This window comes from Microplitis demolitor, chromosome 4, assembly GCF_026212275.2.
Source record: "Microplitis demolitor isolate Queensland-Clemson2020A chromosome 4, iyMicDemo2.1a, whole genome shotgun sequence".
Taxonomy (NCBI): Eukaryota; Metazoa; Arthropoda; class Insecta; order Hymenoptera; family Braconidae; genus Microplitis; species Microplitis demolitor.
The window spans coordinates 19229052-19247319 of record NC_068548.1 but is presented as its reverse complement, the minus strand read 5'-3'; the positions used below and the strand labels follow the sequence as shown (position 1 = coordinate 19247319).

Below are 18268 nucleotides of genomic sequence, written 5' to 3'. Positions count from 1 at the left end.
TAATTAAATAAAAACTTGAATTTTATTTTTATTTTCATTAACAATAATTATTTATTTACTAAGTTGACTTTATTGATTTTAATGTGGAATAAACTGTGATATAGATATTCAAAAGTCATAAACTTTTATATATACATATATTTATAATAATAGATGCGAACCCCAAAGTTACGAGGGGACAACCCTTATTTACTTTACAAAATACTTTTATCATACATCTAATCACGGTACTGTTTAAATGAATTAAAATATTTGCGGGATTTTATATTTTCTCTTTTGCAAATTTTTTTTTTATTTTGTGAAAATTTTAATAATTAGTTTTATTCAACTACAGACAAAAATTTAAAAAAAAAAAATAGTTTTCTATTTTTTGATCTCAAGTCAATATTAAGACCCCTCTCTTTTCGAAAATTTTCAATTACTTTTAATTGCAATGACCGTATTAAAATTTTATTAATTGATTGAAAAAAATGCTAATGCATTAATTGACAAAAAAACAACAGTTAAAATTTTTTCGAAATATAAATTTAAAAAAAATTACTTACAGTTTTTATTAATTGGGAGTTAAACAAAATTTTTTAAATAAATTTCAGTAAAATCATATCAATATTGGAATTTGAAATATCAAATTTTGTTTAAATCCTGATTGATAAAAACTGTAAGTAATTTTTTCTTAACTCTAATTTCAACTAAATTTCAATTAATGCTTGATTTTTTTTTAATTAAGGGCATTCTCAAAAAATACCCCCCACTTTTTTAAAATATTTATTGACTTTCAATCGTAATGACAGTATTGAAATTTTATTAATTAATTTCAAAAAATTTGAAGCATAATTGGAGAAAGAAACCGCAGTTATAATTTTGTAAAAATATAGATTTTTAAAAAATTACTCACAGTTTTTATTAAACGAAAGTTCACATGAAGATTTTACTGAAATTTATTTTTCAAATTTTTTTTAACTCCTACTTAATATCAACTGTAAATTTTTTTTTTTTTAAATCTATCTTAGCGAAATTCTAACTGCGTTTTACCTTTTCAATTAATGCAACTTTTTTTAATTAATTACCAAAATTTGAATACAGTCATTACAATTAAAAGTCATTGATTATTTCAAAAAAGTGTGGAGGGGCGCTGTCTAAGAATGCCCTCAATGTACAGAGATTTTGAAAAATTGTAATCAAAAGTTCAATTATTAGAGTTGTGAGTACAAATATAAATAGGAACGATTGAATCAAAATTACAACAATGATTCTAAAAACAACTCGAATCGATTAAACTATTTAATAATAAATAAATTAATAATTTAAAAAAAAGTTCGCGGCTAAAAATATATAAACTTTTATAGATTCAAACGAGGTTATTTTATTGTAGGTTACATAGCCAACTTTAAAAATCTTACTCAGTATCATCTAATCAATTAAAAAGGTTAGAAGTACTGATCTTTAAAATGTTAAAATTATTTTTATCAGCAAAATTTTTAAATTATTTAAACTCTTTTTTTAATTGCAATATTTTTTATTAAAAATTACTTATTAAAATAATTTTTAAAAAATAAAAAAAAATGATTATAACTTTATCCTCACTAAAATCTCTTTATTCTAAAGATAGTAAAGCGGATATGTAATATGATTTTCACTCTATTTATCTCACTCACTCTTGATTCTATATACAATGATTCGACTTGGTGCGCATCGATCTGCAAAGTGACCCGTCTCTATTTCAAGGCATCTCTGATGCTTTACTACGGTCACAAATTTTTATTCTTGGTACTTTTAACACAACTAAACGTATTTGACCTTTTTTTATCTGACAAAAAATATTAATATATAAATTTTAAAAAAATATACAATTGTAATTGATAAATAAATAATTATTTTGTTTCTTTGAATTGCAGATTATCAAGAAAGTTTGGTGAATACGTGAAAAAAGTATAATTACTATTGAAATCCAGTAAATAACAATCATATTGTTCGTATGCAAGCTAAAACCGGGCGTAAGGGCGATAGCCGAGGCCGGAGGTATCGTCGAAGGAAGTTATTCCCCCGGCGAAGAAAATTATCATCACCATCGGACACAAGTCAAAGCAATAAGTGATTATCAACACATTTAAAATATAATCTATCATTTAAATAAATAATAATAATAGTTATAATTCATTGAAACCAGTGATATTGACAAGGATTAAAGATAAAAAAAAAAGTATTACGTAAGAAGAGTTAAGGATTGACTAGCAAGTGAAGGATTAAGTTGCACGATTCAGGTTATTGAGAGGGTGGTGGGCCTAAAGAGCCCCATGTTGTGAGTCCCAGAGAACTGCCAAAGGCAGAAAAAAGTGGGCCCGCTGGTATGGAGTATGGCGGCGCCGGTGGAGGCCGCGGGGGCGTCCAGCCACCCTCGACGGGCGCGCGCAATATCGCAGGCACGGATACAACCGACGCCGCGTGGCACAAACATGAGCAAATGATCCTCATGGAGTCCTCGAGGCACAAGCAACAATGTAAGTCAATCTATTTTTTTTTTTTTTTTTTTTTTTTTTTTTTTTTTTTTTTTTTTTTTATAATACCGATTTTTATTATTAATAGCAATGGAGTTGTTTTTTTTTTTATGAATCAATTCAATACAAATGCCTATAGCTGAAGAAGATATCACTAAATTAAAGCAATTTTATAAAAATATATTTTATAAAAGTACTTTGATACATAAATCAGAATCTATCGATTGATTAGTATAAAGATCTGATAATTATTTATACTTATAGATATTATATGATACTAGTAAACTATAGAAACTCTAGTTCGTACACTTGAGTATGAACATCACAATGTGAACGTAAAATATATTTTTTTTCCGTGTATACTCTCTGTCACTATCGGATCCTCTGTATTATTAATTCACTTCTTGTATTCAGGTTAATCGATATACGATCTGGCTATTTGTTGAGTAAAAGAATAGCAGCAAGTGATGTTCATTAGGATTCAATGTATTTTTAAACTCAAGCCAAAGCCCGAACTTGTTAAATTAAATGCTTGGAACTTAATCAGCAATGCCGTATACTTTTTACAATGTTATCACTGTTACATTGTTACCTAATCATAATTAACATTTATAATGTAGATGACCTGTAAACTTTAAAATCCATTAGACTGTCAATCCAATGTCCTGTTATGTCTCGTACACATATCATCAGTAGTTTTAATATTTAAGTATACAGTAGTAGTTGATAAAGTGAACACCTCGTCGGGAGTAATCGAACAGAGCATTTGGGAGATTTAAATTCAACTTGGACCGATGCCTGACCGACGACTCTTCGACGATTTCAAGACTCTTCTCGGTATATTTTCGACCGAGCTGATACATTTAGAAAAAAGAAATAGAATTTTCATCAGTCAATGACCTGATATTATTTTTTTTTATTTTTAAGTAGTATTATTACTATTTGTTTTTTATTTTTTTTTCTGTTTTGTCAAAGAGACAATCAAAGTCGACTTGGCTCTCAATTGGCCTTGGCAGTCTCCTTAAAGAATTTTATTTGTACTTACTATATACTACTACTACTATTGCTGGTACTGCTACCGACTAATGATGATAAACGGCTGGCTCTTCTGCTTGTTCGATGAGACAGACTAGACATGATGGACGAGGCGATGACGGATAATTTTTTTTAAATTCAAATCTCGTTAATTGCTCGATACCGTAAAACCATTAGCGACACGGCAGGTACTTATGTCCTGAATATTTTAAGGATTAATTTACTTATCGACCCTTTGACCTTTAATTATTCTATACTCTTTACTTCCTCTGTATCATATACGTTTATTCATCATCGGTTCATTTTTTTTTTTATTTATTTTTTTTTTTTTTAATTAATATGAGCTAATAATTTTTTTTCTTTACTATTTTAAAAATATAAAGTTCATATAAATAGTCATGTTTTTAATATATTAGTCTATTATTACACTGTAAAAAATTTACTGAGTGTTTAATTATTTAATCCCCTTGAAGTGAAATTTACTCCGAAAGGAAGTTTATTTTAATGATACTGAAGGAAGCTGATGTCTAATAATTTTGGGATTATTTTTAAACAATAGATTATAAAAAAAAATATTTGAAAAAATTGCACTTGTAGTTTTTTAAATTTTCTACAAGTGCATATTTTAAAATTTTGTTTTTTTATAATTGATTTGTTGAAAAAAGAATCCGGAAATGACTAATTGTCTGCTAAATTCAGGATCATTTATTTTAATGTTAAAACTTTGAATCGGAGTGAGTACGAATTTAAATAAAATTATTTAAAAAAAAAAAATAAATAAACTAAAAATATACACAGGTAGAAAATTGAAAAAACTGTACGTGTAATTTTTTCAAATATTTTTTTCTTTTAATAATTTATCGTTTAAAAAAAATCCAAAAATTTATACGTCGGCTAATTTTAGTATCATAGTTTTATAAACATTTACTTAATAATTCAAAATTTTTGAGTAATTTTTTTTTTTGGAGCATAAGTAATGTAGTTGTATAATATTAATAATTAAATATTTTCTTTAAAGATTTAATTAACAATTTAATTTTCGCGTCTGGCAATAAACTTATCGACCGTAAATTTTTTACTAAATTTATAAATGTTTTATATTTGATAAAGCATCGTTTAATAATCCACCTACGATGTTTAATATTAAAAGCAAACCACTAAATTTTTCATTTTATTAATTACATATTGATAGTACCCACAAATTACTTTTTTTTTTTTATTAATTAGATTTAAAAATTAAAAGATAGCAACCAACTGGTAATATATCGTGGTATTTATTAATGACCAATAAAGATCATTAAAAAAAAAAAAAAAAAAAAAAAAAATGAATCAGTTGGTTTATTAATAACCAAAAACATAAATATTTTAATTAAAATTAAAACAATATAAAATTTTAAATTTAGAGTTTAGCAGCTAAAGTTATTTAGTGGTGCATAGAGAAGCGAATAAAATTATTATTTGTACTGGTCTCATCATTGTAGTATTATACTGTAGGCAACATGTACAGTAAATAACAAATAACGTAAGCTCACAAGCATACCTACAACATAATATTGAAGGTTTACGACGTGGTAAGCATTATATGCGTTAGTGTTTCATGTATTCACCCTCCTTGGTCGCTTTTAACCATTCGTATACTGTCATCCACCTGGCCGCGACGCCAATACTCTGCTATCTTCACTAGTACACACTATATCTAATGTACGCAAGTACTTTTCTCAAAATAAACAGCCACAATAAGCCTTACATAATAATTTATTTATCAATAAATTTTATCCAAACACAGAGAAATTTTTAGTAAAAATTACCCAAAAAGTTAGATGCTGTGAGGACATATGCACATTGTAAAATACACTACTCAGCATGTAAATCAAGTGCAATTTTTACTTATGACAGCAAAGGTGGCGGACATCTGACTATTTTTAAAATCTTAAAATAATAAAATAAAATGTTTTTAATAAAAAAAAAAAACTTAAAAAATGGATTTTTAGAAAATTCTAGAATCAGTACATGCATTTTTATTTTTTTATCAATTTAATTGTTTAATCTTTTGTATGTAATTTAAAAATTGTCTTATTTCTGCTACTTTTACACTTATTTTTTACTTATAAACATAGTAAAAATTTAGTTACTGGTTAGATGTCCTTACAGTTCAAAACTTTATGGGTAATTTTTACTCAAAAATTTTTTGCGTGCATCAATAAAATTTAATTTCATTATGGATGGAAATTTATTAATAATTTTGCACACCTCAAGCGCGAAACCGCTGCACAGAAAAAAAAATCTTGACTGAAAATAAATATTCTTGATTCAAGAAAGTATTTTTTAAATTCTCAATTATCTCGGATAAAGTTTAAATTTTTTCTGATAAAGACGAATTCTCTTAGTTCAAGAAAATCTTGCCTTGCCTACTGGAAACGTTTATCTTTTCAAATATTTTCTTTACTCAAAATAATTTTTTTTTTTACCCTCATGAGTGTGCTTTAATGGTGCTAGATTTTTTTTCGGGTATCTCACTCACTTTCAACCATTTCTACACTTTTTGACGTATATTAAAATAGGTTGAAACTTGTATCTTCTTATAGAGAATTTATTAACAAATAATTATAATGCAATATAAAGTTAATTTCTCACTATGGTTATTTTTAAAATAAATAATTTAGCTGAGGAGAGCCATGATGTCAATTAATTAACTGATTTTTTGTAATCACGATAACTCTCGAATAAAAACACTCACGGAGAGAATTTTTTTTATTAGCGTTAGTTTTGTGACTATAAGAACCCTTTCGTTAATAACTATCCAACTCTTTTTGGTTTAATTGTAATTAATAAAAATTTGAAAACTTGTAATTCACAAAAAATTTAGATGCCATTTATAATTTTACTCTTATTATTTTTTTATTTTATTTTTCTCCGTTAACTAAAGACAGCAACACTAGCGTTACAGTAAATCCTATAAAAAAAGAGCAACCTTTAAGAGAAAAATGCGAGATATTTAAAAAAAATTAAACTGAAAATAAGAAATAAAAAAATGAAATTAAGAATTTAAAAATTAAATAAAAATTCATACGAAAAAAAAAAAAAAATTAATATAAAATAAAAATAAAATGAGTAATTGAGGTGTGCACTTTTGAATTTTCCAACATTTTTTTTTATTTAATTTTGAAAAAACTTTATATATTTATATATAATCAACTATTTTATACAATTATCTGTACTACCTTTATTTTATCTCCTACCCTCTTTTGTCGCTGCATCTCCAGCCGCCGTAAATAATCCTTGTAACGGATTATTGCGTGGCGTCTACATGCCGACGATGGGTCAGAGTGAAAGAGCAAAAGGGGGTAGAAAAAAAAATAACCGGTGCATATATATATAAACTTTTGCATTGCGAAGCGGGAGTAGAAATACTGTTGGTCGTCAGTCGTATTCGTGTTGTACTGAACCAAGAGGGTAAAGGTAATATTATATCAAGGGGGAAAGAACTGTGCAGAGGCAGATAACTAGAGTCAGACGTAGTTTTGTAACTTAGAAACAAGTATGAATGTTGCGATAACTATACATCCATTTATACTTACACCTTTTACTTTTTATTTATTTCATTTCTATATTTATATGTTTATTTTTATTCTTCATCCTTCCACCAATAATGTAATTAATATTCGCGTTAAAAGAAAAAAAATCAATAGAGCAATTAACAATGTTACTTTTTTAAATTTAAATATTATTCCAAATTAATTTTTATTTATTGCAATGATAAAAAAAAAATATTAATTTAATAGTAAGTAACATATAAAAAAAAATTTTAATTTATTTTAGGGTCTAAGAATTTATGATATTTCATTTGAATATACAAGAAAATAAGGGGGCTGACTCAAACACTGTGTAGTACATACTAGAATACTTTAATTTCGTTTTTATCAAGATTAGAACACACAAAAATAATTTTTTTTATTCATAAACATTAAAAGTTTTTATTTTTAATTTAATTAATGTAGATTTTATTGATATAAATTCAATTTAAAAAAATAATTACATGATAATGATATTTTAATTAATTACACAATTATTTCATTATTATTTACTTCATTTAAAAAAACTTCAATATTAATTTTATTTGTTAAATATTTAAATATTATCGCGTATGTAAAATCATAACACAGTTTTAATTGAAAAAAAAAAAAAAAAAAAAAAAAAAAAAATCAAATTACTCCAAAAAGTCTTACAAACAATTATAAAACCATTAGTATAAAATTTTCCAAAATTTCGACGTTTTAATTAGCAAATTGTCTCTTAATATTTTTTAATAAGTGATTCTGTGTCAGATAAAATATTTGAGTAACACACAAATATATTATTATACATATACTAGATATGAAATTGATTTTGAAATAAAAAAAAAATTTTTCAAAACTTTTTTTTCACATAAATGGAAGATTTTCTGAAATGATGTCAAACAATTTGCTAATTAGGACGCCGATATTTGAAAATCGATAAAATAATTTGAATTTTATTCATATCTAATATCAGCAGACATTTAACTCGATCTACAAGTTCAATTTTTTTTATTTTTCCAACCTTTAACATTATTTTTCATCCCTCATTTACACGTTTATATACGTTGATAATCATGAGTGAGATATAATAGAAGTATGTAGTCTCTTGACTCATTTCTTGTAGAGCAACAGCAGCAGCTGCAGCTGCAGTCGAAGCAATATAGCGAGACATGGATAGAGTATACACGAGTCGACAACCCCGCGGTTCGCGCTCAGACATCAGCTGAGTGGTTTATACCGTTCTCCCGCCTATCTACAATACTCTCTTGCCTATCACATTTGGCTCATTTATTCTAGCCAATAGACACACTCACCCTCATACATAATTTTCTATCAATTAAATCTACCATACAATCATTCATTACAATCACTATTTTTTCACTTAAATTTCCAACGAAAAAAAAACGTTTTCGAAAAATCCAATTGTTAATTTTTATTAAATCCTAATATACGGATATTATAAAAAGTTAAATTAAGAATAAAAAAAAATGACAAATATATGAAAATATATAAGATAAACCAGGTGGCATAAGACGCCGTAATTTTCTATCTTTATCCATCTATTTATCTCTCTCTCTCTCTCTCTCCCTCTTTTTCTGTCTCTCTCTCCCTTATTTTTCTATCTCTATTTTTATAATTCCCATCCTTGTTACTCTTAAGCAACGGGGTTAGAATGGTATATCAGAGAGAGCTAGTCGTTCGTCGGTGGTTGCTCCACCCCCGTGCGACACGATCAATACACTCTCCCTCTTACTCTCCTCACTGTCTCTCCTCTCCTTTAACTCTCTACTCTTCTCTTTACTCTCTCGCTCTTCTCCCACACGCACGTGCTCTCTCTCCTCCATCCGTTTATACATCAGCTCTTCTGCTGTTCACCCCACATAGTCGCTTTTCTACCATACCCATACCCATACCATACCATACCATACCCCTGCACCCCTGCACTACGACTAGTATAGTTCACTTTTCTGTTGCACGGCAGTAGCATCACACCAATATATATCTATATATATATATATGTATATATATATATATAGTAGTACACGCTTCATGGTTTAGCAGCAGCAGCAACCAGCCAGCAGCAGCAGCAGTGGATAGGAGTCGCTCGGTTGTTCGTTCCGAAGCGGTCTTTCTGTTGCTATGCCGGCGCCTCTTTCCCTCTCTCACTATCGCGAACGGTCTTTCCCCTCCGATGCCACTCGTCCATCCCCCCGCAGCCACCTCGTGGGCCGACGTCCTGCAGGATCTCTTCCGACGTCCTTCGCTACTCCGAATTTCCGACGAGCTGCCGATTACATTTTTACCCGCTCTCAGAAAACTTTCAATTATTCCTTTTTATTTTATTTAAATTTTTTTAAATGAAACTTTTATTATCATTGTACTAATGTTACTGTTTTTCTAATCTATAACTTTGCAGTAATTATTATATTGTCTATAAAATCATACATATGTGATTTTAAAATTGTGGGCGGGTAAAATAAAATTTTTCAATGAAATTCTTACGATCAGCTGACGTGAATGGAGAAAAATATTTAATTTACGTAGTTGGTAATTAAAAAATTGTGGGGATGTATTAAAAGGTTATTTTCAAATTTTTTTAGGGGTTTGTTAATTTTTTGATGACAAAACAAAACAGCGGGTGGAAAAATTTCTTTGAAATTAAGTTTGAGTTGTTGAATAAAAAAAATGTCTCAGTTGCCCGCACACTTTTCATGGATTGGCATAGAGAGAATGGCGAATAGAAGAAGCAAAGAGGTTCTGTATATATATATTATACATATATAGATATATAAATGGTAAAGAGCACGGCTGTGGCGGTTGTGTATAGCTAGCATAGCAACAACCGTTGTCCGCTTCGGGGTCCCATCGACTCCGCACGCGCGGCAAAGAGAAGAGAGCGCGTTCGACAAAACGACCAAGAAGGATAAGGAAGGAAGGACGAACGAATAGGAGGATAAGGTTCGATGAAAAAGAGAGAGCTAGAGAATGATAAAGAAGAGCAAAAGAGAGAGGAGAGTAAGAGTAGACAGCTCGCACCATACGAGAATCGAGTTTGCCTCGTCGATGGTAACTCGAATATCTACTAAATTTCTACGAGAAACATGCCAGCTAAAAAAATTATACTTTTCCTTTTATTTTATTCATCTATTTTACATATATTACCCACATAAACTTCTTTTAGCTTTATATATATTTAATTCATGTGAATATTAATTTTCCGCGGGAGAAATTATTTCAGTTTAAATGCATGGATTTAAAAATATAATAATAAACAAAATTTGAATACAATAATAAGAATCACTTGTCGGAGAGCAAGAAGACTTTAAGTAAAACAAGTTCACCGGCTGCTTTATCGTTTTGTGCTAGCGATGTTTATTCGAAGCCAATTAAACTACTCAGGAGGAAGGATAAAAGAAAGGATTCTTCTTCATGAATTACTTAAATTATGACCCTGCACGTATAATAATATGCTGATAATTAATACTTATTTCTGTCATTTTTATCATTTTGTTTTTGTGTTTGCTTTTTTTTACACTCATTTCCTCAAAAAAAATTTAATTTAAATCAATTTTTTTCTAAATGCAATTATTACTTTTTATATACTGCTGTAAATATTTATTATTAGCAAAATAGAAGGTACTAGATCGTTGGTGACATGTACAATAATTTGCGTCACTGACATCTCATTACTAGAATAAATAAAGTATTTAAATAATATCACGATAGAGCGTAAAAATATTTTTTAGCACGCTTTTAAGTGATAAATTAATGGTTTTTTTGTTTCAATGAAATTCTTTATTAGAGTTGATATCTATATATGTATATATATAGATATAATTTATTAATTTATGAATGAGTTTCATGGGTAATAATGTCTTAAGAATGCTTTGCACTCATAAAAAAAAATAAAAATAAAAAAGATATGACTTTTTTGCAACGTTAACTTTATATTCAATATATATTTTTATATTTTATATTTTATATGTGCAAGCTTAAAGGCAAATTAACGCGCTACTGCTTGAATTACGTTACAGCAATTTTCTCCTAAATCCTTTATCATTTTTCTCGGATGTACATAATTTTTTATCCCATATATATATTTATAGATATTGTAAGAATTATCAGAACTATAATTTTTTTAACGGAAAATTTTTTTTATATGGACATAATTTAAAATGTCGAGCAGCGGATGCGATTATTTTAAAAAATGAACAGTAAAATATAAAATTTTTTAATTGAATAAAAAAAGTTATGGTATTTCCGTATGTGAGTTGATGTAATGACAGCCTTAAGGGTCAATTATCAGCTGATTATACGCACGTACGTTAAAAATAAACAACGCATGGAATGTGCATCCGATGATTATCAATTCATTGAAAATAATTATTTATAAAACATTTATTTATTTCTTAAAATCCATTCTTCATGTTATTTATTAATATTTTTTTTTTGTTTCATTAACATATTTATCAAGCACATCCGGTATTAAAATAACTCGACACTGGTTAGTGTACTTGTACTTAATTATAAAATAACAATCAAACGTCATACATGAGAAAGCACCGAGTAATTCCAATTAAAAGCAATCGACTATTCAGTGAGCATGAAGGTCCACTTTGGGATTAAACAAAAAGACTGAAAAGCTCCTGGTGACCGCGAGGCGATTTTACTCACCCTCGTGTTGCAGTTAGGAGGATAGAGAAGAATGAGGAAAGTGAAGAGGAGAAAAGTATCGCGATCAAGAGTAGAGAAGTAAAGAGAGGAAAAGAGAGAAGAGAAATGGAACGTAGATCAAGAAACATGAATGAAGCGGAATGCGTGCTGGCTATCGCACAGCCTATGTCAGCCTTTCGTGACCTCGTGTTCGCGGTTCTCAACCCTTTCTTTACTCATTTTTTGCTTTATTATCCTTTTCATATTCTTAAATTTATACAGTAATAACTTGAAAATATTTATATATATTTAAATAATCATAAATTATTTATTTATATCAATTTTTTATTCAAATTTATTTCACTCACTACACTGTAAAAAATTTTCGGAGTGAGCGCGGATTAAATTCGGAGTCAATGTGGAAATTTACTCCGAAAGGAAATTTATTTCATTCGGAGTGAATGCGAATTTAAATAAAATTCAGACCACTCTGAAATCGCTCTGCTGAAAAGACAAACTCCTTATTTACTCTGTATGCGGAGTAATTGTTTTGTAAAAACTCCGAAGCTACGAGTAAATTCGGATTTAAATAAAATCCGGAATCACGACTGATTTTTTACAATGTACATTAAATCACAACAAGTTTTTTTCATTCATACACTGTAAAAAAGCGGTGTTGAAAATTAACGAAAATTAACACATTACAATGGTGTAATTTGGCGGTGTTAAATCGATTTAAAAAAAAATTCACGTATAGAAATTTGAAAAAAAATGTATATATAAAAAAACAAAAATTTAATGAAGTCTATCTGAAGGAAATTTGAATTTTGCTATGTAATTATTTAAATATGATGATACTAAAGTTAGTCGACGTCTGATGATTTTTGGATTTCTTTCAAAACGATAAATTTTAGAAAAAAAAAAATATTTTAAAAAATTGCACCTAAAGATTTTTTAATTTTACAGGTGCATATTTTCATTTTTTTTTTTTTTAATTTGCCGAAAAAAAAAACGAAAATCTTTAATTATCTGGCAACTTCAATGATACTATTTAAATAACTACTTATATTATACGTAATTTATTTCAAAACTATCCAATTTTACGCCCACTATTTCAATCAATAATTTAATTAATTAATAAAAACACTATAATTTTTTAACACCGGTAAAGAATAATCACACCGCTTTCGCAGTTGAAATTTAACACTGAAAATTTTAACACCTAAACCGCCTGGACTTACTCCGTTTTTTTTACAGTTTAAATTACAAATTTTATCGATTTTTTTTCTTGAAGAAAAATTCAATTTTCTACTTTACAATTTAGTTCAATTAAATAATTAATTTTTTTATTTTATTAACTAAAATAAGTGTTCATTTATAGACTCGATTTTTGCAAGTACAAATGTACTTGTTGTTGTTTATTAATAATAAAGTATTTTCATATGATCGGTATCTCCAGCAAGTCAATCGATTGGAGTCGTTGGCGGGACTAGTGTCGTGCAGTGGCACATGTAAATGAGGCCGTGCACGAGGCTTTTTCAAGTAGAACGTTGACGTCGACGACAACTTCTGTACACACTGTATTTATACTCAAGTGTGATGTACGTACTGTAATGTTGATACTGTACTGCACGATGACGTTAACGAGGAGATTGAGAGAATGAAGTGAGATAGAACGTCTGTCGTACAGTATAGAGTGTCTGAGAGCCCCTGTCCGAGCGTGTTAATGAATGATATTTTTTTCATTCAACCGCGCCCTGACCCACATTTACAACTGGAGGCTCGTGCACCGTCCGCACTCTGTGACTTTACTTTCCGATACGCCTCGTCAAAACAGAGAAAAAAACTTATGCTAATTAGTATTATTTTTTTAATTTTTTTTCTTGAGCTTCTTGAATTTTATTGCGGCACCGAGATTTTATTTATAAGGAAGTAAAAATTTACGCGGGAGAAATTTTCGGGGTTTCGAATGGGACGAAGCAGAGTCGTTAAAATAACGATAATGCGTTAGCAAGTGCCAAGCCACTCGCCCGGACGGCAACGCATACGTCAAATTAATGACTGCTGTTACCAACTACTGTAGGATTTTATTCCTCATGTATTGTTGTATTTGTATATATATTTATATGTATTATGCACATGTATATATATTATATACCAGATTCAAGTCTGGTATAGTTTTGTGTCGGAGGAAGAGAATAAGGGAAAGAGGATGAGAGGGTAAAAGTACTGCAGACACCCGACATGGACGATGCCAAGGGGGTCGTTACCCGAGGACACGCACATACACTTCCTCGTTGTTCCCTCGAGCCTCTTTCCTCACAAAAAATTATTCTCACTCATAAATTTTTTTAACCTATCCATTAATTTTAATCTATTATTTTAATTGTTATTTTTTTTCTATTCATTTTAAAGATAACATCAATTTTTTATTGAATTTTTTTAGGGTGAATTTTGTACATTTTTTTTTTTTTTAATTTATTTATTTACTTGATGGTGAAGGACTTTTTTTTCGCAATCAATTGTTCAAATAAAAATGAAATAATTTGTTTTCAGTGAGTGGCGGGAGAACTGGAACGGGCGGTGCGCCGCTATACGGACGATTAGTAGCTGAGGAACCGCTACCAGGATGTGGAACGGGAGCGGGAGTTGGTGTTGCTGGAAGTGGTATTGGGTCTGGGGGTGTGCCCCAAGAGACACCCGCGGATATCCACGCGATGCAAGCGAGGATACCCCACAGGTTTCGGGACCCCGCGACTGCGCCGCTAAGAAAACTTAGCGTTGATCTCATTAAAACTTACAAACACATCAACGAGGTGAGAAAAAAATTAAATTTTAAATCTCTCTTATTTTTTATTGTCCGTTTAAAGAGTAATTTATCGTATGCCATCAACTGGTTGATAAAAAAATACCGAGACTATTTTTGCTGACATGTCGAACAAAAAACTTTTTTTGACTTCAGTATTAATAACAACGGACATTTAGGAGGTTAAAGCTCATGAAGCATAGCTAATAATCTAGTGTCCCGAGAGTAAAATAACAGAGTTTAGTCATCCCCTTGTATTCACGTGACGCACGTGTGAGAAAACTGAGTAGTCGAGGGTTAAATTGAAGGTCCCAACGCTGTCTCTGATTGTGAACGACTAATTCTCCCTATCTGACTTGATCTCCCTTTGGTGTTGGTGGTACTGGCGATAGTATGATGGTAATAGCTGGTGTGGTAGTAAGTTAAACGGGCTGTCATGCCGACAGCCTGGGGACAAGGTGGGTGGCCGCGGCACAAGGCACAGTACAAAAGCGAAGAGAAGACTAAGGGGTGACTTGTGGCGCCTGGCGAGGTTTGAGCTCGCTCATCCGTTGAGTCGTTACACTGGTCTTAAATGTCCACCGACACCTGAGAGCTAGCCAAATGAGTTTCGCTTTGACCCTTTTTTTATCTTAACACTACATATACACACATACCCAACCACCGTGATAATTACAACTAAAATTTTAAATCCTCAAATAAATTTTAATTTATTTAACTTACCCCATCTATGTGTTTATTTATGATACTATGCTAATTACCAAAATAATATTTCTGACAGTATACATTATAGCATATACTTATGCTTGATTAATGTAGTTTTTTTAAATTTTTAAATAAAAAATTTCATCATCTCTACCCTATACGTAATACATATTTAAATGCTTTGTTGAGTCACGCAAAAAGTTGAGGAAGTAATTAATGGATAATAAATTTTAAAAGTAGAGACCATGACAGTGAATCATTTTTTTAGTAAAAGCTTTTACGTTTAAAATAACGCATCGATATTAATGTTATTGCGTAAAATAATAACTGATGGTCTAGTTATAGTACGAAACATTTTCTGATTGATTAATTTTTTAAGGCCATTCTCAGACAATACCCCCGAGTTTTTTTAAATATTTAATGACCTTGAACTGCCATAACCGTATAAAAATTTTATGAATTAATTAAAACATTAATTGAAAAAAGGACAATGTAGTTGCGATTTTATTGAGATATAGATTTAATAAAAAATTATTTACACTTGATATTAATTACTCTCTGAACATAAATTAGTTAAAATAAATGAATATTCACTAATTCCAAGTGCAAACCGAATCACTAATTTCAAAAAGTAGTTCGGTTGGCGCTCAGAATTAGTGAATATTCACTTATTTCACTTAATCATGTTTAGAGAGTAGGAGTAGAAGAGTTAAAAAAAAATTTTTAAACAAATTTCAGTAAAATCTTCATTTAAATTTTATTATTCGAATTTTATAAGAATCTGCGTACAGTTTAAACTTACGAATTATTCGTATCGAATTGAACTTCGGATGAAATAATTTGAACTTGTGAATTATTCGTAAATTTACGAAGAATTATAAAATTTTATTTTGAACGACTTAATATTGTAATATTTTTACTCATAATTCAAATTTTTGTCAGATGTCAGATGTAGAGCTCAGACACGAATCTACGAAAAAATGATTTTTGGTTTTTGAAAAACTAAGCTGTCTATTAAATAAAAATGGAATATTTGAAAAATGATTAGAATTTTCTCGATTTGAATCGAGTAATTTTAAAAGTTACAAATAATTTGAAAATTTTCGGATAATTTAAAAATTGACAAATAATGTGAAGTTTCGAATTCGAAAATTTTCGAATCATTCGATTTTACCCGATTCCATTTGAACACTTTTGGAATTTAAAAATTTTGCAGGCTTAAATTTATTTAACAAATTTCGTTTAACTCCTAATTAATAACACCAGTGTATATATTTTTTTTTGGAATTCTATGTCGGTAAACTTGAAACAACGTTGTCCTTTTTTCAATTAATGCTTCAATTTTTTTTAGAAAATTAATAAAATTGTATTATGATTACGACAGTCATTGAATATATTAATAAAGGAGGGGTCACTGCCTGAGAATGCCCTTAAATAATTATATATATTTTTGAATTGATAATAAATATATTGAATTATTGCACATAATTATTTTGCATAAATAACCTTCATGCCAATTATTTTTGTTTAATAACCAGAAGAATTGTTGCATAAAAAATTAATTATCATTATTTCCAGCAATTATTTTAACAAACTATTTAAAAAAGTTTAATTATTTAATAAATTAATTAATTAATAATCTTTACTGCCTATAAAAACTTACTCTAAATTATTTTAGAGTAATTTTTTACATTATTAGCTAAGACATATTGATGAAAGTTTCAGCAAATTAACTATAGTTAAATAGCACGTGGATTAAATAGCAGGATTTTTTGTTTATCAAGTTTGTACACCACATTATTGATGTACGGAGTAATTATATGAAAATTAAACAAGATTTTAGTGCATAAATTAATGCTGTTTATCGGTTAGGTTTTAATTTATTTGAAAGATAAAATAAAACTAAGTGAGGGAGGTAACTAAAAAATTGAAACTATTTGGCGCCACGAATAATAGATTATACATTTAACTTATGCATTTACTTACTTACCGCCTATATATATGTATACTATACGTAGTATCGATAATACTGGGTATACGGTGAAAAGACGTCACGCAAGGTAAATTATCCGCGACGACGAAAATGGATGACACGACCCTTTAATAATTTCGTAGTGTCATTGGCGTCGTTGAATTTCCTCTCAAGTATTTATGTATCATCTTTTTTATTATTAATTTACGAATATTGTAAATTCTTGGGCGTAACTACTCGCGAGCTTTACGAATAATTAACCACAGACAATCATGAACTCGTTAATATTTTATGTTCTTTTTTATTTTTTATTGCTTTATTTTATACATATTCGTATCAGCACAATAAAAATATCAATTTTATTATTATTATCATTTTTTTAAATTTATTCAATTAGACTTTTTACTAAATTTTTTTAAATTACTACAGAAAAATAAAGGATTTCTTGAGACAAGAAATTTTTTAGTCCTGATAAAATTTTTGTTTCCATTTCATAGTTCAAAATATTTCTCGCGCTAAATAATAAGAAATTTTTTTTTTATATACCTGAAGATCGGAACGTTTTTCGCGCAACGAAAATGAAAAAAATTAATGTAATTTGACTGCTTGAGGTAGTTCTGGAGGTCGAGGTGGCCTAAAATTATCAGCTGATGTATCAGCATCTATATGTGAAACATTTCAAAAATCTAATCATGCAGTAGATTTTTTATTTTCCATTTTTTTTTTGTTGCACAAAAAACGTTCCGATTCTCACTCTCTTAAAATGAATCAGTGAAAAGACCTGAAAATCAGTGAATATTCACTGCGAATCAGTCTCAAGTATCACTGATTCAATTAATGATATACTTGGAACCATTTGTACAGTGAATATTCACTGATTAGAGTACTTTTCACTGATTCATTTTAAAAGAGCCGGGTACATTTTTTTTCCGTGTATGAAAAAATTTAAATTTCTGCTCAACTATTACAGATATGGTAAAAATGTATATAAACAATTTAGTAGCTAATTTAATTCTCCACAAAAAAGGTCTTTTGAAATTTTTAC

The 18268-nt window shown here is 29.0% G+C and overlaps 2 protein-coding genes across 7 annotated transcripts in view; one reads left to right on the top strand and one right to left on the bottom strand.

Annotated features, from left to right (window-relative positions):
- LOC103568232 (inosine triphosphate pyrophosphatase) overlaps positions 1-18268 on the bottom strand; it is a 103135-nt gene that overhangs the window by 18171 nt on the left and 66696 nt on the right. The window lies entirely within an intron of this gene.
- Positions 1-18268, top strand: part of LOC103568234 (serine/threonine-protein kinase minibrain) — a 50978-nt gene that overhangs the window by 8800 nt on the left and 23910 nt on the right. For 3 of the 5 annotated variants that reach the window (XR_548855.2, XR_548854.2, XM_008545000.3), the window contains 2 exons: positions 1896-2498; positions 14297-14556. Coding sequence is in view for 3 of the 5 variants with exons in the window: in XM_008545000.3 (XP_008543222.1) it covers positions 2348-2498; positions 14297-14556 (411 nt within the window). In the remaining 2 variants the exon portion in view is untranslated. The remainder of the gene's footprint in view (positions 1-1895; positions 2499-14296; positions 14557-18268) is intronic. The other 2 variants (XM_008545002.3, XM_008545001.3) reach the window with 2 other exon arrangements.